The 19688-nt window shown below is 42.1% G+C and overlaps 1 protein-coding gene across 1 annotated transcript; it reads right to left on the reverse strand.

The window, feature by feature from the left end:
• Nucleotides 1-246: 246 nt before the first annotated feature.
• RSPH1 (radial spoke head component 1) lies at nucleotides 247-17850 on the reverse strand. Its single transcript, XM_065423847.1, has 9 exons — nucleotides 17797-17850; nucleotides 16068-16181; nucleotides 15842-15947; nucleotides 7578-7668; nucleotides 7106-7241; nucleotides 6719-6790; nucleotides 2534-2690; nucleotides 1911-2051; nucleotides 247-320 (listed from the first exon to the last, which is right to left on the reverse strand). Exons 1-9 carry the CDS (start codon nucleotides 17848-17850, stop codon nucleotides 247-249), a joined length of 945 nt encoding a protein of 314 aa, XP_065279919.1.
• Nucleotides 17851-19688: the final 1838 nt, after the last annotated feature.

A 19688-nucleotide genomic window follows, 5' to 3' on the forward strand; every position in this document is an offset into this window, starting at 1 on the left:
TATCCATGTGAGGAGTCCCACTGAGTTCAACCAGTGGTTACAGCTACTGTATATAGCAAAGAAAATGGACTTGGAGTTAGAAATCATAAACTCGGAGTTCAGAAAAACACCCAAAAAGGCATTTTCTACACAAAGTACCCAGAAAAATATGTTTATTCAAAACAGTATAACAGAGCTTTCAATTAAATAAGAATAATACAGGGCTATGGTACCCAGCTTTTTTCCGTGTAATTTCCTTATTTGGTTTTATTCTTCTTTACTTATTTCTGCCTCCTCTGATTCCTTTGATTCTTCCTCCTTCTCCTCTAAACTAGTATTTGCTGTTGGGGGAAAAACATGAAATCTGGGGTACATTTAATAAAATAATAGCGCTTGAGATCTTTTTAAATAATTCATTCATTGTAGTAATACTTTATCCTGGAAAATATAATGCAGGCTCCTTACATATACTGTCTAGTTTGTTATTAGGAGTGGGCCTAAGTGGAGTGCTTTAAAAAATCCTACTCTTGTTAGAAGATAGGCATATATGGGATATAACAAAATCCCTATTACTGTTAAACTGTTTTAAATTTACAGTCCACTTACTGTATTCACATTACCAAAGTAAAGACCCTATGGTAAACGAATAAGGATATAAACATGTAACCCATACTCATAGTCCTAGGTTCATCAACAGAATGCTGCAGGACTTAAATGGACTGATTCAGTTCATTACAAAAAATACTAATTACTGAGGTGTGGGGTGCTCAATCAATATTTCATTATTAGAGAACATTCATCAATAAAGTAATAATGAGGCCTAAAAATTACAAGTACATTCAGCATCATCACATTCTGTATATTAGGGGCCAAATTCTTCGTGGACATAACTCTCCTGAAATCAAAAAACTTAGCTCTACGTGTTTAGGGTATGTTTCAGCATATTTTCAAGCCATTTAATTGTCTTTCTGGCTCCTGTTGTCAGTTTTGCACTTTACCTTAACAGGAAATGGATTGATGAAAAACTGAGAATCAAACACTTGATGGTTGGAAACATCAGAATAAAAGTTTACAAATCTGGATATGTTTTAATATATGCAGTCCATATTTTAAGTAGGCAAAGATTTACTCATAAAATATGGCTTAACACAGGCCTCATTTTACAATACCTTCTAATAATTTTGATAAATAATTTGAAATATTTTTTTTAAAATACTGAAAATTCAGAAACTATACTTAAAACATCCAAACATTAAAAAGCAATAACTTCAGTTTTTCTTTTAATAATTAATTTAGCTTTCTGAATGAGAGTGTGCAAGTGTCACCAATGGGATCAAGCCTCCAAATCCATATGTAGATTTCAAACATCCAAAGTTCTGGTGTTGGTTAGCTCTGGCGTTCCATTTAGTGTATTACAAAGATCAGACCCATCAATAGTAATGATATTTCTTTTCTTCAGAACAAAGCTTTGTGTGATAAGTGATATAGTTTGAAGTCCTGAATGTCAGTTTCACTTTCTAACTAAACAAATTTTACATTAATATAAAAGGTTTGTTTCATTATCTCTTAGGGTGTTTTGGTTCTGTTTTGTTTTTTCATTCCAGTGAGGAGAACATTCCTCTCAGGGGGGGGGGGGGGGGGGGGGAGCTTCACTCTGAGGGGTTAAATTTTGTGAGGCATCTCAGCCCGGCCTCTAATTTTTGTACACACAAGTTTCAAATATCCATTATGTGCAAACAATAATGCACATAAACTTGAGTATACAAAATTAAAAGCCACCTTGTGAAGATTTAGCCCTTTATGAAAAACAAGAGTTTACTATCTTTTCAGAATGATAATGTGCCCGCACACAGTAACACATTTTCAGCTAGTTGACATGCACCATTTCAGATGACCAACTATAATCACTCATTCCTCTCTTTCTTCCTCACCCTGATCCACTTGATCTTCTTTGCCCCCTTCCTCCTCTTCTTCTCCCTCCTTAGATGGAGACAGATCTTCAATGGGCTCTGTAGCTTCAGCAGGAGGTTCCCCAACCTCAACAGGTTCCTCAGCAACAGGTTCCTCAGCAACTGAAATGGGAGAAAAAGAGATATATGCCAAACTATGAGGGGGAAGAAGAACTTCATAGATCTGCTCATTGCCATTATTTTTACTCTTAAGTAACAGCTAACATCTTAGGCCCAATCCTGTAGCCTTTGCTCATGTGAGTAGTCCCACTGGCTTCATGGGGAATGCGTATAGACGGGTTGCAGTATCAAGCCCTGAATCAGATTATAATAATTTCTCTAATGTTACAGGCTTCCCAGGACAGTTGTCTCTGTTACTAATACCACATTATATCAAATGGAAGTATATTCAGCATGCATGCTGCAGCATAAGAATGTGCTGCAATAAGATGAACCTTCACACTTTTACTTTTCGCTAATATCCAGCATCTTGTAAGCTGACAAAAAGTACAACTCTCTTATTATAACATATGCAAATTAATCAGGCAGAAACAGTTTGGGGAATTTTGGGGGGAAGGAGTTTCCAACAGTTCATCGGGACAAACCTGCAGTTGCTGGCATCTCTTCTGCTGCTGGAGGCTCTTCAGGAGGTGGTGGTTTTTCAACCCCTGGTGTCCACAGAGTTAATTTAGTAATATTTTTTGCTTTCCATTTTGGAATAATTGACTGAGATTCCTCCTCTTCCTCTTCTTCCCCTTTATCCTAAAAAACAAACAAACATAAAAAATCTAGCATCACAATTGGGAATGTGAAGGTAATGACTACGAGCCTGTTTGCATGTATTGAAATCTCTTTACCCTGAGTTTGAAATGGTAACAGTACAGCCCCTTAGAGTAAGGTGCCAATATGTAACAACAACTGAACAACATTAATAGTCACAAACTTTAGAAGAGAGAGAAAACCATTCTAAGCTAGAAAACTTGGAGGCAGTCAGTCAGTTACAATGTTGGTCTCAAAATTAAAAAAAAAAAAGGCTAGTTTCCTTTCTTTCTTATGCTTAGATTCAGGCAACACAGCGTGTCATGAAGGCCCAAAGAGCCTTCTTCCTTAATCAGTCTGCAACTCTCAGAAGGGCTGGGCCTAACAGCAGTACCTACAGAGACTGGGCTGTTCCATTTCCCCAATGCCACAAAAGGGATGGAAAGGAGAGAAGGCAGGATCATTATCCGCCTCTTTTCCACACCAGCCTACACCATAGGTCTGGCACATAGGGAGCTCACGGAGGCATTCTGCACCCCAGAGGGGGAATGCATCCTGGTTCTCACAGTGGGGTTATACAGCTCTCTGCCCCAACCCCTTTCAGAAACAGACAAGCAAGAGTGCATGCAATACAAAATTGCTCTCTGCTTCACAAGGCTGTGCAGTCTGTGCTCAGGTAAGACCCATGGAACTTATGAAGAATGTAGTATTGTACATGAGCTTTTGTGCTCTCAATATCTGCCCTTCTGTCACTTTCTTTACAAATAAGAATGATTTATTTTATACAAAAGTGGGAGAGTTTAAATAATAGACTAGCTAGTTGTATTGAAAGATAACTTTTCTTAAACTAATTTTATTTGAAAATGAGTCTTGTACTACAACTATTTCAACTACAGCAAACAAGCAAAGTTTTGACTGTTTATTCTCATTACTGTAATGCAGGGGTCGGCAACGGTTGGCACGCAGCTCGCCAGGGTAAGTACCCTGGCGGGCCGGGCCAGTTTTATTTACCTGCTGACACGGCAGGTTCGGCCAATCGCAGCCCCCACTGGCCGCGGTTCGCCATCCCGGGCCAATGGGGGCGGCGAGAAGCCACGGCCAGCACATCGCTCGCCTGCGCCGCTTCCCGCCGCCCCCATTGGCCCGGGACGGCGAACCGCGGCCAGTGGGGGCCGCGATCGTCCGAACCTGCCGTGTCAGCAGGTAAATAAAACTGGCCCGGCCCGCCAGGGTGCTTACCCTGGCGAGCCGCGTGCCAAACGTTGCCATCCCCTGCTGTAATGGGAGTATAGCACTGTGACCTACAGTAAATAATATAATCACAGGATTCACTTGAGAGTAATTGCTATAGTTAAGGGCTAAGACTGTCAAAAGTGAGTGCTTAAAGTTAGGCTTCTAAGTTCACATTTAGACACCTACATAAATGGCCTAATTTTCAAAAGTATCAAGCACCCATCAGCTCCTGCTGAAGTCAGTGGGAGCTGCTGGGTGCTCAGCACTTGTAAAAGTCCGGCTACTTATATTCAGGTATCCAAATATGGAGTTAAGTGCCTAATTTTAGGTGCCCGTTTTGCGAAGGTATAATGTCCTCAGGCAATACCCCCAACAGTGCACCTCTTCACTTTCCAAATATGGTTCAGGCTCTTACAGGCCATAACTGAGCCCTAATTTTTAATGCATCTCAATCAGCACCAGTTAGATTTCAGAACTGAGGGTATGTCTACACTGGAGCTGGAGGTATATTTCCTAACTCAGACAGACATATCTGTGCTAGCTCTGATCAAGCTAGCATGCTAAAAATAGTGTAGTCACAGAGGTACGAGTGGCAGTAGGGGAGCCCACCAAACACAATCACCTCTGAAATGCTAGGTACGTATTTGGGCAGCTAGCCCTTCCCACTGCTTGCACCACTCTGGCTACACTGCTTGATCAGAGAGCTATCATGGGAATTTCTACCTCAGCTAGAAATTACAGTCCCAGCTCCAGTATAGACATACGCCTAAGGGGCAAATCTTAGCACACACAAAGTAGCCAGGCCAGGTGCTGGGAAGATGCAGGGGGAGTGGGGAAGGGGGAGATACTTTCCTCCTCTCCTCCCAGACACAATGAGCAGCTGTGAAGCCACTGTCTGCAAGAGCCCTGAGTTCTCCCAACATGGACCTCTAGCAGCAGAGACACTGGCTTTGGCACACCCACCACCACACACTGTTCTTTAGGGATCTGGTGTGGAGCTGCAAGTTGTTCCTTTTTTATAGAAATCTGAGAGCACTGGCATAAAGAAATTGATATTGCTCATACTTCTTGGGTGGCTGAAGGTTTCATCACGTCACACACATAAATCTTCCATTATAACCATACACACTTCCTCATATCTTATTGCTTACAAATATACTTGGGATGGGTGTTATCTTTCCTAGTGCTTTGTCTAACAATATCTAAACATTTCAAAATGTAATTGCAGTATATTTACAGAAAAAGAGGAAACACCCATCATTATTTGTCATTTAAGGAGGCAAATACAGTTTGATTAAGAAATAAAAGTAAAACAAAGCCAAAGCATATGTTTTACATCTTAATAGCTGTTTACCAAAACATGCAATACAATAGAAATAATAATCATTTCAGTTATAAAATGCTTCATATTTTTAAGGTCTTAACAAACAAAAACAACTGGAGTTAAATTTTACAGGTAAAGCAAAAGTTTCTCATTCAAACTGATATTATGAAGGGATATTGTTTCCCACACTCCTTTTTCTGTTTTTGTTACATGCGGGTAAACCATGCAGCAGAAACACTTCATTCAAACCCAAAGAGCACCTCTGTTACATTAGGCTCCATGAAGATAAAGCCTTTAGTGGTTTGTGGGTTCCCGTACCCTGGAACAGAAGGCAGTTTTTTGCTGCCCTTTCTCTTGTCCTTGGGTTGTATTAGCTGAGCAAATCAATGAAAGAGAAGAAATAAATGTGAACTAGATTGACATGTTAACTGTAGAAAGATCGAAAAATTAGGAAGACCCTTTTTAAAAAAATAAAAGATTACAAATCGCCCAAAACTTTCATATTTGAAATAATTGTTTCCCTGGAAGTTTTGAAATAGCATGTAATAGACTAAGATCTGGCATGTCAGGCAATATAGAAAAAGAGCAAGTTCTGAACTAAATGCAGCATGTTTGTTATCTTGAAACCAAAATACTAAGCTAAAAATATATTTGTAATAATAGCTAGGCATTATTGTTTTTATTATATAACTAGAGTATGTAGGTCAGGTAATCAGAAACAGGTCTGAAAAGCCACACTCAAAAGCAAGAAGAAAAATCATTCCCCAATACTATTCACCCACAACTCTTATTGAAATCAATGGGAGTTGTGGGTACTTAGTACCTCACAGGATCAAGACAATAATAGACCACATTTTCAAAAGTAGTCTCAATTGTGGCTCTAAATTTGCACCTGTAATTTTTCACTAAATTTTAGAATTACTTAGTACTATATTTTTATTTTCCAGTCTTTTGTAATGGAGTTCTAAAATACATTATACTGTTCAGCCACTAAGGGGCATGGTGTGTAAAATACCTTATTTAAATGAACCTCAACTATACCGAGCACAGCATTAAAGGATCTTATGATGACCACATCTGGTGTATATAAGCAAGCTCTGAAGCCAGTCCATATCTGGTACAGGGACATGACATCTTCAAAATAAAGGCCAAAGTCAATCAAAACTCTGTCTGGCTTTTTGTATTGCAGAAGGCTAGCACATTTGAGGTATGATCCTGCTTTCACTGAAATCAATGGCAAAACTTCTAGTGTCTGCAATGGGAGCAGCAATGGGGCCTTCATGTGTCAGGGCTTGCACAGCACAGTAGCTGTGTTTTTTTTATTGACTCTGGTGGTTAGAAAAGCACATTCTAAAGCTGTTGGACTTTTTAAATATCCAGTACCTGTAATGAGCTAGGCAGACTACGTTTGAATAGGCTGACCTGACTTGCTGAGTTTTCTAACATTTGGTATAGTCTGTATTATATTATTTACCTGATCTAGATGTGTGTATTCACCATGCTGTTCACACCCAATATCGAAGACATACTTTCCACGACCTACCGGCTGTACAAAGAGAAATAAAAAGTTAGCAAGACTTTAAAGCTAGAAAACTCTGAAGGAGTAAATGAAAAATAGAAATGATCACTTAACACTGTACTGGGTAATTTACACAATAATAAATAAAAATACAATGAGAAAATTAAACTTTGGAGAAACTTTGCATCATCATTGATTCATTTATACCTGTTACATTTATGGTTCAAAGAATACTGTGCAAAATGGGAAACCTGGTTTAATTTTTCAATGTAAAGAGTCCATACCAGAACAACAACATGCGCTAGTTTTTCAAATTCAAATAGCATTTTCCAACATACTTACATTTCCATTCACAAACTTGCCCTGGTATCTGTGGTTTAGATGAATAAGTTCAGCTGCTCCTTCCTGTTGCCCATTTACCCAGCCACCAACATATTTAGAGCCAGTCTCTGCATAGAGGTATGTACCTTGCCCGTGCCTGAGAGGCAAATAATAATTGTACTTTATATTACTGTAAATTAAAAGTGCAGGATTTCTTTGCAATTTTAAAGCATTTAAACAAATGCCACATTAATCCATATTTCCAACCCCAAGAACATCTTCTTCATACATTCATGCTCATCTGCCTTCTATGTCTGGCTCTATTTAAATCAGCTGATGTCTTACTGCAGGCTTTCCTCCCATTCCAAACTGGATTTGGTTGCCAAGGCCCTCCCACAGCTCTCTCTTTCAAAAGGACAACCACAACTCTGAAGACAACATTTTTTAAACTTCATCAAGAAACTTGAAAGTTCACTGTAATAATGAAACAAACCTATAGTGGTTAAGCCATTCTCCAGTGTAGGTGTCTCCATTCACGTAGTAGTAAACTCCATTGCCATGTCTTTGGTCTCCCACCCATTCTCCTGCAATGGACATGACAAAAACAGAGTGAGATGTGATCAAATTTACTTGTCATAGAAGTCAGCCTTTAGAATGATCATCTAGACATCTAGTCAACTTTTTATGTGAATGAAGAATATACAGTATTAGAAAATGAAAATGTAAACTCAGACAATGTAAATTCTGTAACTGAATTCAATGAGAGCAGAAGCAAGCTCTACCTCAGTAATCTTCAACTTCTGTGTGAACAGTAAAGATAGCTTATCAGGCTTGTATATCAGTGTAGTCTCTTCACACTCCACAGTAAATTAAATTAGAAAAGTACTGGCATTCTCTGACAAAAAGCAGGCCACCATTTGTCACTATTATTATTGATATTACTAGTACAGTATTTATAACTGATGGAAAGATTTGACATGTCAGGAGAAAAGCCATGAGCATGCACAGATTCAGAGGATGTGCTAAACTATTCTCTTATTGAGAATCAGTAGGGCTTCAGGCTTCTAGAAAGGGCAGGGAGAATGTTCTGGACCATAAAACTAATCAGTGCAAAACAGCATCTACTTGGCCAGTTGAGAACTAGAGAATTAGAATTAGCCAGTGTAGTCTACTACTGCTTAAATCAAAACGCATTAGAGAAAAGACTTGCAGAGAGCAATGAAGGGTGGATGGGAGACACACCTAGACCCCCCTGACAAGGGTGACAAGATTAAGACATCTCCATGAGCATACAGAATGAAAAACAGAGACAACTCCCCTAGCCTCATCTGCATAAAAAAATAGGACAGGGAAACATCTCAATTTGCATACAGAATGGAGAACAGAAAACCGCCCTGAACTCTGGGACCAGAAAAGCAGGGACGCACTGCATCATGGGAATCTCTGCTCCAGATGTTAATGAATCTACGCCTGCACACACCCAGCTCAGCAATTATCAGACCAATTCTAGTAATGAATCCTTGATTAATATCCAAAATACTAAAGCAGCCTAGTTGCATTGTGAGCTCCCTGGAAGAAACCACCACCCATAGCCCAGAATAATCAGCTCCTATTGTCTAGCATAAGAAAACCCTTGAGTCATCAGTTTACCCATAAACAAATCTAGTGTTCTCCCTTGAACCATTGTATTTTCTCTACAAAAATCCCTACTCACCCTCCAGTCAGTGTTCTGATGCTTAGATCCAAACTGCATCAGTTCCACTGAGACTCCATCTTCTCCTGACTGATCGTGCTGGGGGCTCTGCCTGTCTCCAGCACTCAAGACCCTGAGCTACCACCACCACCTGGGAACCCCGACCCGTTCAAGCCCCATGGAGTGGGTGAAATCCCCCTCTTTCTCTCTGTTTTCCTTTCTACCTTAGGTATTAACCTTTAATAATGCATGTTATGTTGGTTTAGGCTCTCCTTGTGTACTTATCACTATTATTCAATAAATAACTTTTATGGTTAAGCTGGTTGCTTCTCTCTCTCTTGCTAAACTTTACTCTTTTGTGTTTTTAGCTTCCCCCATTCGGTCTACAGCAATGCTTCTTTTACCTAAGCTAAAGATCCCTACAGCACCCAAAATACTGTGGGGTTTGCTCATCAAATAGGTTACTGCCAGTACAATTGTGATGTAAGAGTGGGGATAGGGACGTGCTGAATCTGGGACGCATAAGGGTGACAGCTTGAAAGTGCTGCTTGACCCAGTCCATGGAACCCAGGGGCATATAAGAGGAGGCAGTTTAAAAGTGCTGCTTCATTAAGCCCAGTAAGTCCAGAGACATATAAGGGGTCAGCTTAAAAGTGCTAATTGACCCGGTCTGCTCAAACTTGCTCTGTTAATGTATGTGTGGCTGTGTGTGTGTTCATCCGGTTCTGGGGCTGGAAAAACCCAGCCCTAGGGAACCTAGGTCCTGCAGGATAGCTCCATTGGGAGGGGACTTGCAGAAGGGAGAAGTAGAGCTCCAAATAAAAACACAAGTAACACAAGCAGTACATTAATAGAATTACAGAAGCACCCCCCCCCCCAAAAAGTAACCCGAATAAATAAGCATACTCCAAACTTAACAGGACACAGTGTAGAGCTGACAATATATAGCCATGTATGACAGATTACAGCATAACTTTTTGGTCTTGAAGCTGGATATCCGTGCATGCATTACTTTACTTTTAGGTGTGATGGAAGAAGAAAGGCCTATCAGCAGTGTTCTCACTAGTGAGGTGGTTTTGCACCTCTGTTCAGCTATTGTGCTCTTGGTTACTCATGACTTGAAAGATTACTTGCTATCAGGTGAATGTTTCTGCACATACAGAATTTCCATATGCTGACTATCTCTGCCCCAAACGCTCTTTATCTTGTGTTCTCTTGTTGGTTTAGTTAAAATGCAATCATTTTGTTGTCTGAACTAGGCAATGTCATCTCATTGCTTAATTGATGATTTAAAGAACAGGATGAGAAGGCTTATTTAAAGTCACAGCTCTTTGGGCCACAGACCTAGCCACAAGGCTGCTCTAACTTACGTTAACTAGACCGTCCCTAGGGACTATTCTGCCAGTCAAGTATCATTGGAACACACTCCACCTTTTCAACCATGCCCTGCCTTCAGGCAATTTCCAACATGCTACCACACAGGAGGGGAGGAATCCTCAGATTCCCCTTTAGAAAAGTTTAAAGGTCACTTGTTTTCTGCTCTGGCAATGTCATCATACAGCAGGCCATACAGGTCCTCAATCTAAGTAGCACTGTCTTGCACTGGTCCCTTCTCTTCCCTCCCTTCTTTCTTCATTCTGACCCCTTTGTTCCGCCTCTCATCCTCTTTTCTCTCTTCCCTGTGGCAGGCTCTCAGCCTCTTCCCTTACTTGGTTGGGCTCCAATCATTTTTTCCCCTCCTCACTCTCTGCCCCTCTCTACACAAACTTACATAGTTGCCTGCTATTTCTTTCACTCCAAACACATTCTTCCATTTATTCTCACCTAGTATCATGCTTACATGCATACCTTTATTTATGTTATTGTGGACAGTGCAAGTTACGTAACTTGTGGCACTGGCTGTCCCCACCTCCCACACCATAAAATTTATAGTGTCTTATAGTCTTATTTTGTAGTGTGGGATATGTATTTGGTTATGTCAAGGGACCCTTCCTCCAAAATCTAAAAGTGGACCTTAGGGTATGTACCAGTAGATTAGCACTAATTTGCCAAAGCCTGGGCATCACTTATTCAGGGGCCTAACACCTTAACTGAAGGGAGGAGGTTGCTGACTCTTTAACATAGGCTTTCTTCCCCCAAAATATTAATTAAGTCATTGATTTAGATAATGGCATAGAGAGTACACTTATAAAGTTTGCAGACAAACTGGAGAAATGGTCTGAAGTAAATAGGATAAAATTCAATAAGGACAAATGCAAAGTACTCCATTTAGGAAGGAACAATCATTTGCATACATACAAAATGGAAATGACTGCCTAGGAAGGAGTACTGTGGAAAGGGATCTGGGGGTCATAGTGGACCACAAGCTAAATATGAGTCAACAGTGTAACGCTGTTGCAAAAAAAGCAAACATAATTCTGGGATGTATTAGCAGGAGTGTTGTAAGCAAGACACGAGAAGTAATACTTCCACTCTACTCCACGCAGATTAGGCCTCAACTGGAGTATTGTGTCTGGTTCTGGGCGCAATATTTCAGGAAAGATGTTGATAAATTGGAGAGAGTCCAGAGAAGAGCAACAAAAATTATTAAAGGTCTAGAAAACATGATCTATGAGGGAAGATTGAAAAAATTGGGTTTGTTTAGTCTGGAAAAGAGAAGACTGAGAGGGGACATGATAACAGTTTTCAAGTACATAAAAGGTTGTTACAAAGAGGAGGGAGAAAAACTGTTTTTCTTAACCTCTGAGGATAAGACAAGAAGCAATGGGCTAAAATTGCAGCAAGGGAGATTTAGGTTGGATATTAGGAAAAACTTCCTAACTGTCAGGGTGGTTAAGCACTGGAATAAATTGCCTAGGAAGGTTCTGGAATCTCCATCATTGGAGATTTTTAAGAGCAGGTTAGACAAACACCTGTCAGGGATGGTCTAGATATTACTTAGTCCTGCCATGAGTGCAGGGGGCTGGACTAGATGACCTCTCAAGGTCCCTTCCAGTTCTATGATTCTTAAAGTTAAATGGGTATTAGCAAAACCAAATAAAGCAGGGCTTTTGTGATGTGGTGTATGTGCCCCATCTCGATCATGTGAACCAGAATGTAAACATCTTCACTACCCAGAAAAGAGGAAACTCAAGCTTAAAGACTGTCTGAGCTGCCAAACTTGGAGGGAAGTGCTGGCAGCTGTGGCTAGTTAGGCAGTACAGACATCCAAAATGGGAAGAGATAATAGCCTCATTTATCTTTTTCTTACTCAGGGGACAGCAGGATCTGGGGAATTATTTGGCTGCCTTGTACACAGAACATTATGCTGGAGCCAAGAGACTGATCACAGTCAGAACTGAATTTTGTTTGTTTCCTCAAACTAGGCCCTGACTGAAGGAAGCTGCTGCCCTGTGTTCTTTGTGGACACTTGGAGTAAGTGGGAGGAAACTACCCTGTGTTTGTTTTGTTTCATTTGCCCTGTGGCCAAAGGTAGCTACTCTGTGCCTGTTTTACTTTTACCTTGCTGAGCCTGGAATATTGTTGTTCTTATTCCTTTTGTGTGACCTATCTTGAGCAGGGCAGCCACCTCTCCCAACCCAATGGGGTGGCTGGTAGTCTTAACTCAATGTTCACTGTACTGACCCTTCAGATTATCACCATTTCACTAGCTCTCCAGTAAATATAGTCTTCTGGCCTTCACAAGATTTAAATTTCTAACACAGGCCAAAACCCCTACCTTTCAGGCCTTCTTTGCACATCACAAAGCAGCAAAAAAAGACAGCAGAAAGCAAATTATTTTCCTTTTCAGGTCACCTTTAAGATCTGAGACATTTACAGACATCAGATGGAAGAATAGGGTGGGACTATTTCAGAGTGTCTTATACTGTAGCTGAAATAATCTTTTAACGGGTCTAAGGAACCTAAGCCAAAACCAGTAACTGAGCGTTCTGATTTTCAGATACTGTGCAACAGGAGCTGGGTGTCTCAGAACATCTGGAAATCAGTTCACTCATTTAGGGGCATAAATATGGATGTGGGTGCCTAAAATTAAGCACTTAAGTTTAAAAACTTTGTCTTTGGTTCTGACCTCCTCTTTCAAAGCTGATGGTATAGCACACAACATTACGCTATTGAAAAAAATGAATAAAAAATGTCAACAATCAGATCAACCTCCTGACGTTTTGCAGAGACAGCATTAGTCCTCAAATTAAATGTCATCCTGGAAAAGAACTCTCTGAAGATGGTTTATGAAGCAGCTGGAGTCTGACTTATCTGTCTCCTCATATTTCAGGGAAGACCGTGAAGAGAATCAGATGGAATCAGTCATTCTTAGTACTAAAATGTGGGGAAATATTCTGTATGAGCTTCTGTTTCAGGAGCTGGACTAATGATATTCTGCTCTTCTGTCTTATGAGATTCTTTAAGTACAGTATCTTGCTTAAACTGTTGCATTTCCTAGACATTGCTACCATAAAGGAAGAAAGTGAATTCCTAAAATAATCTGTTATTTGTAAAAGATTGTAATGAGCCTTCAGATTAATCTTGAGAATTCTGTTCAGGGCAAAGATCTAGATCAAGCTAAATTAAATAATTCTGTACAAGAACCCCAAACCCCACAGCATCTGGGGATAGAAGGAGAACTGCTGGCACATGCTAATTTCAACAGAATGCCATTGATTTCAATGGAAGTGAGGAGCCTAAATAACTTTGTGGATTGGGCCTATGCAACTTAGTTTTATGGTTGTTGGTTTTTTGTGGGGGTTGCTATCATATTGAAGATAGGTGCAGACAGAAAGTAAGGGAGTCACAATGACATCAGTCAATATTTCTTTCCTTAGAGGGGAAAATATAGAACAAAGACTGCACTAGTAAAATATAGTTTGACCTCATTTTAGGAGTATTTTAGCCTCAGAAAGCAAACGATGAGGTACTGCTCAAGTAATTGTTCCTCAGTGAGCAAAGAATCCAACGTAGCTTTGAATCAGTGTATGAATCAGGCCAAAAGACACTGTCATAAACAAATTAATTTAACTTATGTCTGTGCAAGTCACTTAATTCTTTCTTGCACTTCTGCTGACATCCATTTCTTCTGCATTGCAAGATGCATCAGTATGAATCTAATCTTCCCATGCCTTCCAATCCATATTCTGATGAAAGCAGTGATCCTCCCTGGCGAATGCTTAATCACAAGTCAGATATAATGCCTACATTTGGAGGTGGTGCTTCTACTAAGTAGCAGATTTCTTATCTACCTATAATATATAAAGCTTTCTTCTCTTGGATCTCTCACTTTTCCTGAACTGCACACTTATAGAGGTGTACATAGGAGGGAAAAGACTCTTGCTACTCCCAGAAGTAGAAACTGCATTAGGATATTTATCATAGTGACTCAAACTGTGGACCACAGAGTATTTACTAGTTGTCCACAGAGAGGTAGTGGGTCACTTGGTGTTAACTCAAAATATATATATATACATATATACATATGCCCTGTGGGGGTTACTATCATATTGAAGATAGGTGCAGATATATATATGGACTCCTCCCGTGCTGTTGGCAATCTCACCAATAAAGATAAATAAATAAATAAATGTTCTCCCAACAGGTAAAAACTTTTTTTTAAAGTAAGCTTTAAAAGCTGGATTCTTCAGTCTAAGCTCTCTGGCCACAGATTCCCCTTGGAAAATTCTGGGGAAATCTCTGCCGGTGTAGAGTTCTGCCCAGCAGTGCAAGTAGGCCGGTATGCCCGGTATGCCATACTAGCAAGATATTTATAGCTCGTATGGTGTACCGGAAAGACACCGGAGAAGCCAGTGGCCACATGGCTCCTCTCTGGTGCGGCTGTACTGCCCCCAGCCCCACCCCCTGCCCTTCCACTGACCTGCCTCTCCTCTGGCTCCATCTGTACAACAGCAGCCCCACCGGAGGACAGGACTGGGGAGTCAGACTGGGGGCGGTACAGCAGCCCCACTGGAGGACAGGACTGGGGGGCGAGGCTGGGGGCGGTACAGCAGCCCCGCCGGAGGACACGACTGGGGAGCCAGACTGGGGACAGTACAGCAGCCATGCCAGAGGACAGGACTTGGCGGCAAGGTTGGGGGTGGTACAGCAGCCGCGCCAGAGGAGCCGCCCGTACGGGGATGCCCAGCAGCCCCACATTCTGCTCCTTTCCTGAAGTCTCTGGCGCAACAGGAGGAGGACAGAGCACCCCCCCCCCCCAGGTAAAGTGGGTGGATCGTGGGGAGAGGATGGAGAGAGCATGGGGGCCATGGGTGGGGGCGGGGCTGGGAGGAGTCACATGGAGGGTCATGTGCCCCCCCATTAGCTGCTGCCCTCCCCACCCCCCGTACCAGTAAGAAATGGATTTTACCTGCATCACTGGTTCTGCCACATCTTATCCTAGTTCTGCTGACGGTATTCCATTTGGTATACGGGGATGGAGAAAAGTCAGGGGAGGGAGCCATGTCCAGAAAGATAGGAGATGGATTCTCTGCCAACAGGGTAAATTTAAACTGCCTTCTTGAAGGTTTAACTTACACCAACTCTAGGTGGCTGAGAAATGGTGAGCTGTGATAAGCTCCTCCTTAGCCTCCACTCTCCACTGCTTTGCTTGGATGCAATGGAGAACTGAATCCTATATTTTTACAATGCTCAGAACCTATAGCTCTTTGAAAGGATCTGAAAATGTTCTGGACTGAACTTGACTGTCTGTCAGCGTAAACACTACATGTCAATGAATATTCTTGTGATGTACTTGGGTTTTTGTTTTTAACATAACTTATACTCTCTTCTACTCTGATTCTAACTAAGAATGCGAAGAATTTGCTCAACACTAAATATAATGAAGCATTCCACTTGATCAGATGATTTGGCAGGAATAAACTGTTGCCAAAAACTTCAATCCACTCTTCTCCTAACATCTGGGGTGAGGCAGGAATGAAGAGGGAAAAAAGAATTTTGTGGATTGAGGCAATAATATGCTGCCTGGCTCATTGTTTCCCATAATTCCACTGAAGCACCTCATCTTCTCAAATACTTAAATCTTCGTAATTACATTCAACAACAAAAGATCCATATTTTACCTTCATATTTTGATCCATCTGGATACATAAAAACGCCTTGACCATGCTTTTTGTTGTCAAAGAAGTCTCCAATGTAGCGAGCACCATTTTTAAATCTGTAGGTCCCCTGCAATATATTTGGTGTAGATATAGTACTTTGAATTAAAAGGATAATGAAGTGCCTAAACTAATGGAACTGCTGAAACACATGCATGGCTTTCAAAATAATCCTCTATAATTATCTTACCCGCCCATTTCTCACACCATTGGCATACTCTCCTTCATATGTATCACCATTGGGTAACCGTGCTCTTCCATGTCCATGTCGTTCACCTGCTGCATTGCGTTCACCTTCATATTCCTATTTAGATGGAATAAGCCATTCAACAGTTAAGAGGCAGGGGTTCTAAGCTGAATCCAATATGAGTACAAAGAGGAAGCCAATTGTTTGTTCTGAACAGCTCCTTTTCTTCCTGAGTCCCAGGATGGCACCTGGCCAAGAAATCTATTGGTAACTGTGGTGAGTATCTTGTTCCAACCCACCAGATCCTACCTGGTACCCAAAGGTGTCTTCTGCCTGCAAACTACTGAAATTTGTTGGGGGCTGGATTCTTGCTGCATAAACTGCAGCAAGTTGAAACAGACACTACATACCATAGTAAAATGGCAGGACTTCACTCAAGTCCTTATTATCTCTACAACTCCATTGAATGCAGTAGCTTAGCAACTCTTTGAGGCTGAGTATCACGAATGTATATACTCCAAAAGAAAATAGCAACTAAGGACATCATTGTATTTATAAGATTATTTCTTATTTTAAAAAATATTTTGTTTGAGATACACATCGCATAGCTTTGAGAATCCCAACATAACAGTGATTAATTTTTTTTTTAGTTTCCCCATACTTTAATACTACAGATCCAATATCCTGTGTGATCCTAGTCCATGGCTCTGCTCCTACTCTGATTGACATGAGTGGCAGTCCTTCTGTTAACTTTGATTAGAGCAGAATTGACCTTTAAAATATGCAACAGTGAGTAATTACAAATTCAGTTCTTTTTGGGGTGACAAAACTAAAGATATGTTGGTGTAATCGTGTCTAAGGGTGCTTTTTCATTAATATTCCACATAGTTATGGACTGGGGCTGTGCCAGGGGAAAAAGAGAATTTATAGATTCAAAGGGACCATTATGATCATGTAGTCTGACCCCCATATAGCACAGGCCATAAAACTTCTCCCAAATAAATCCTAGAGCAGATCTTTTAGAAAAACATCCTATCTTGATTTAAAAATTATCAGGACCCTTTGTAAGTTGTTCCAATGGTTAATTACTCTCGCTGTTAAAAATGTATGTCTTATTTCCAGCCTGAATTTATCTAGCTACAACTTTCAGCCGCTGGATACTGTTATACTTTTCTCTGCTAGACTGAAGAGCCCATTATTAAATATTTGTTCCCCAGGAGGATACTGACAGACTATAATCACATCACCCTTTAACCTTCTCTTGGTGCACAGACACAACCAGCCCCCCAGGCACCTAGGTTAACAGTGCAGCAGTGCCTGGGTGGCAATGAAGGGCAGCTCTGAGGTAGCTGGTGCCAGCTGTTCTCCACGGGGCTGCCCAGCTGCACGCGGGCTCTGGAGGGAGGATCGCCGACGGCACCGGGGAAAGGTGGCTGGCAGCCAGCGCGGCCTGGATGGCTCCTGGTCACAGCTGGGCGGGGGCGGGGGGAGGGCTGCACCGGTGCTGAGCTGGGGGGGATCCGCTCCGCCGCCCGCCCGGCGCCGCGGCTCTCAGGGGCAGCCGAGCCGCACGGAGGGGCGGGTGAGGCGGGGCCCGGCCGTGTGGGGCGCGGGGACGCTCCTGCTCTGCGGGGCAGACGCTAGCGGGAGCGGGGGGTGACCCCGGCCCGGGAGCGCGGCGGGGGGGCAGCGCTGGACCCCGGAGGAGCCGGCGGCCGCGGCCCGCACTGACCCCCAAGTCGTTCTCCGCCTCCTCCTCGAACTCCTCCGAGCCCAGGTCCGACATGGTCCGGCCGGGCCCCGCGGCGTTTCCGTCACCATGGGAACCGCCGTCCCGGGCGGAGGGAGGCGCGCGCCATCACCCTGGCAACACGCACTGGCACCGCCCCCCTTTCCGCTCTGGGGCGCGTGCTGCTGTCCCGGGTCCTGAGAGCGGGGCGCCCCGCCCAGCCAATCGGCTGCAGCGTCGCGCTCGGACCGGAGAGGGCGCGACGAGAGCGCACAGCGCAGCGCCCAAGGGCACAGTCCCGGGCACACAAGGGGCCGGCAGGGGGCGAGGGACTGGCACACAGGGGATACAGGCACCTGGGGCATGCAGGGGGCGATTGTAAGGCACAGAGCAGGTCGCGAGGCACAGAGAAAGTAGCATCCACTGACATGAGGGGTGTGTGCAAGTTGTGGGATGATAGATACAGTGCAGGGTATGGCATGCACAGAGCACATTCAGCCTGGTGCACATATGGCATAGCGCTGAGCACAAACAAAGGGAATGGCTACAGCGTGTGGTTTAGCTCCGCAATGATGGAAGAAGGCCGGATGTGCCATGGCTTTATTAGTCCAACAAATATAAGGTACAAGTCAAAATTCCAAATTTCTACACTTCTGAGTGTGTGGCTTGTGTCTGACTCTAAACTTTGCCAGAGTACACCATGTTCAGATTTTCATTTTATGACTAGGGTACAGAGCGACTTCAGCTACACAACTCTAACAAGAGTTTTGGTTTGGACTCATCTCTAGATCAGTGCACGACCAAGGGCACATAATGTACTCCTTACTTCACAAAGGACAAGTGTGGCAGGCCTTTTTTCCTGTTAGAAAATGAAAATGACCACATCCCAATAAATAGAAACCTCCTTCCTCATACCTTTGTTTGTTTGTTTGTTTGTTTGTTTTTTGGTTGTTTTGTTTTTGTTTGAGTTTCTTTAAAAGAATGTTGGGCCTCGATATTATTGTTGTTGTGACTGAAGTCCTTTGTGGAAATGCAATTATGATAACGTAGCTATACATATTCAATAGTGTATCGCTTATCTTTATTAAATATTTACTTTCCCCAGAAATTGCTCCTTTCTTTACACCTAGGACTTCTTTTTTTCTAGTGTGTACAATTAATGTCATGAGCCTGTCTAAATAAATGCTTCAAATGTTCACAAATCTTTTTCTGTCATGCATATTGAGCGTTCCCAGTAATTCATATAGTTTGGTCTTGGACCTGTAAATAATATTTTAAATTTAAACTATTGCTAGGTCCAATTTTCTTTCACTTGGGTATAGTGGTGTTCAGAAATCCCAGTTCATAGATTTTTATCTGCTTGTTATGACTTTTGCTTGTAAATGAGTCTTGTTCATCGGGACAACAGAGCAGGCCCTCTCTGTGGACAGCTGGGTAAATCTTATTGGAAATGGTGTACTCTTTCAAATCGAAGCCAGAGATCTTATGGTAAACATACCAATGTGCTGGCATGTCTGAAATCTATCAAGAAAGATGCAGCTAACTTGGCAGCACTCATAGTAAGGAGAATTTATGCACAAAAGAACTTGTGTGTGCCTTGACTAGCATCAAAAGAAGGGTGTTTCCATTGGAATACAATAAAAAAGTACATTGATAATAACCTGTACTTCTGCTTTATTATTCATGTACATCGAGGGAATGAGATGTGCAGTGTTGGTGACACCATGCTAGATATCAAGCAACAAATATCAAAAGCAGAAAACAACATACATAAAATTGAAAAGATCTGGAAAAGTAGCATGATCGGCACTGACAAAAATATGAATGTTTAACACCAGCATCATGTCTGGACTCCTTTATGGAGTAGAGTCACAGAAAACTACCCCTGAAACTGA

Source organism: Emys orbicularis, chromosome 1 (genome assembly GCF_028017835.1).
Source record: "Emys orbicularis isolate rEmyOrb1 chromosome 1, rEmyOrb1.hap1, whole genome shotgun sequence".
Lineage (NCBI taxonomy): Eukaryota > Metazoa > Chordata > Testudines > Emydidae > Emys > Emys orbicularis.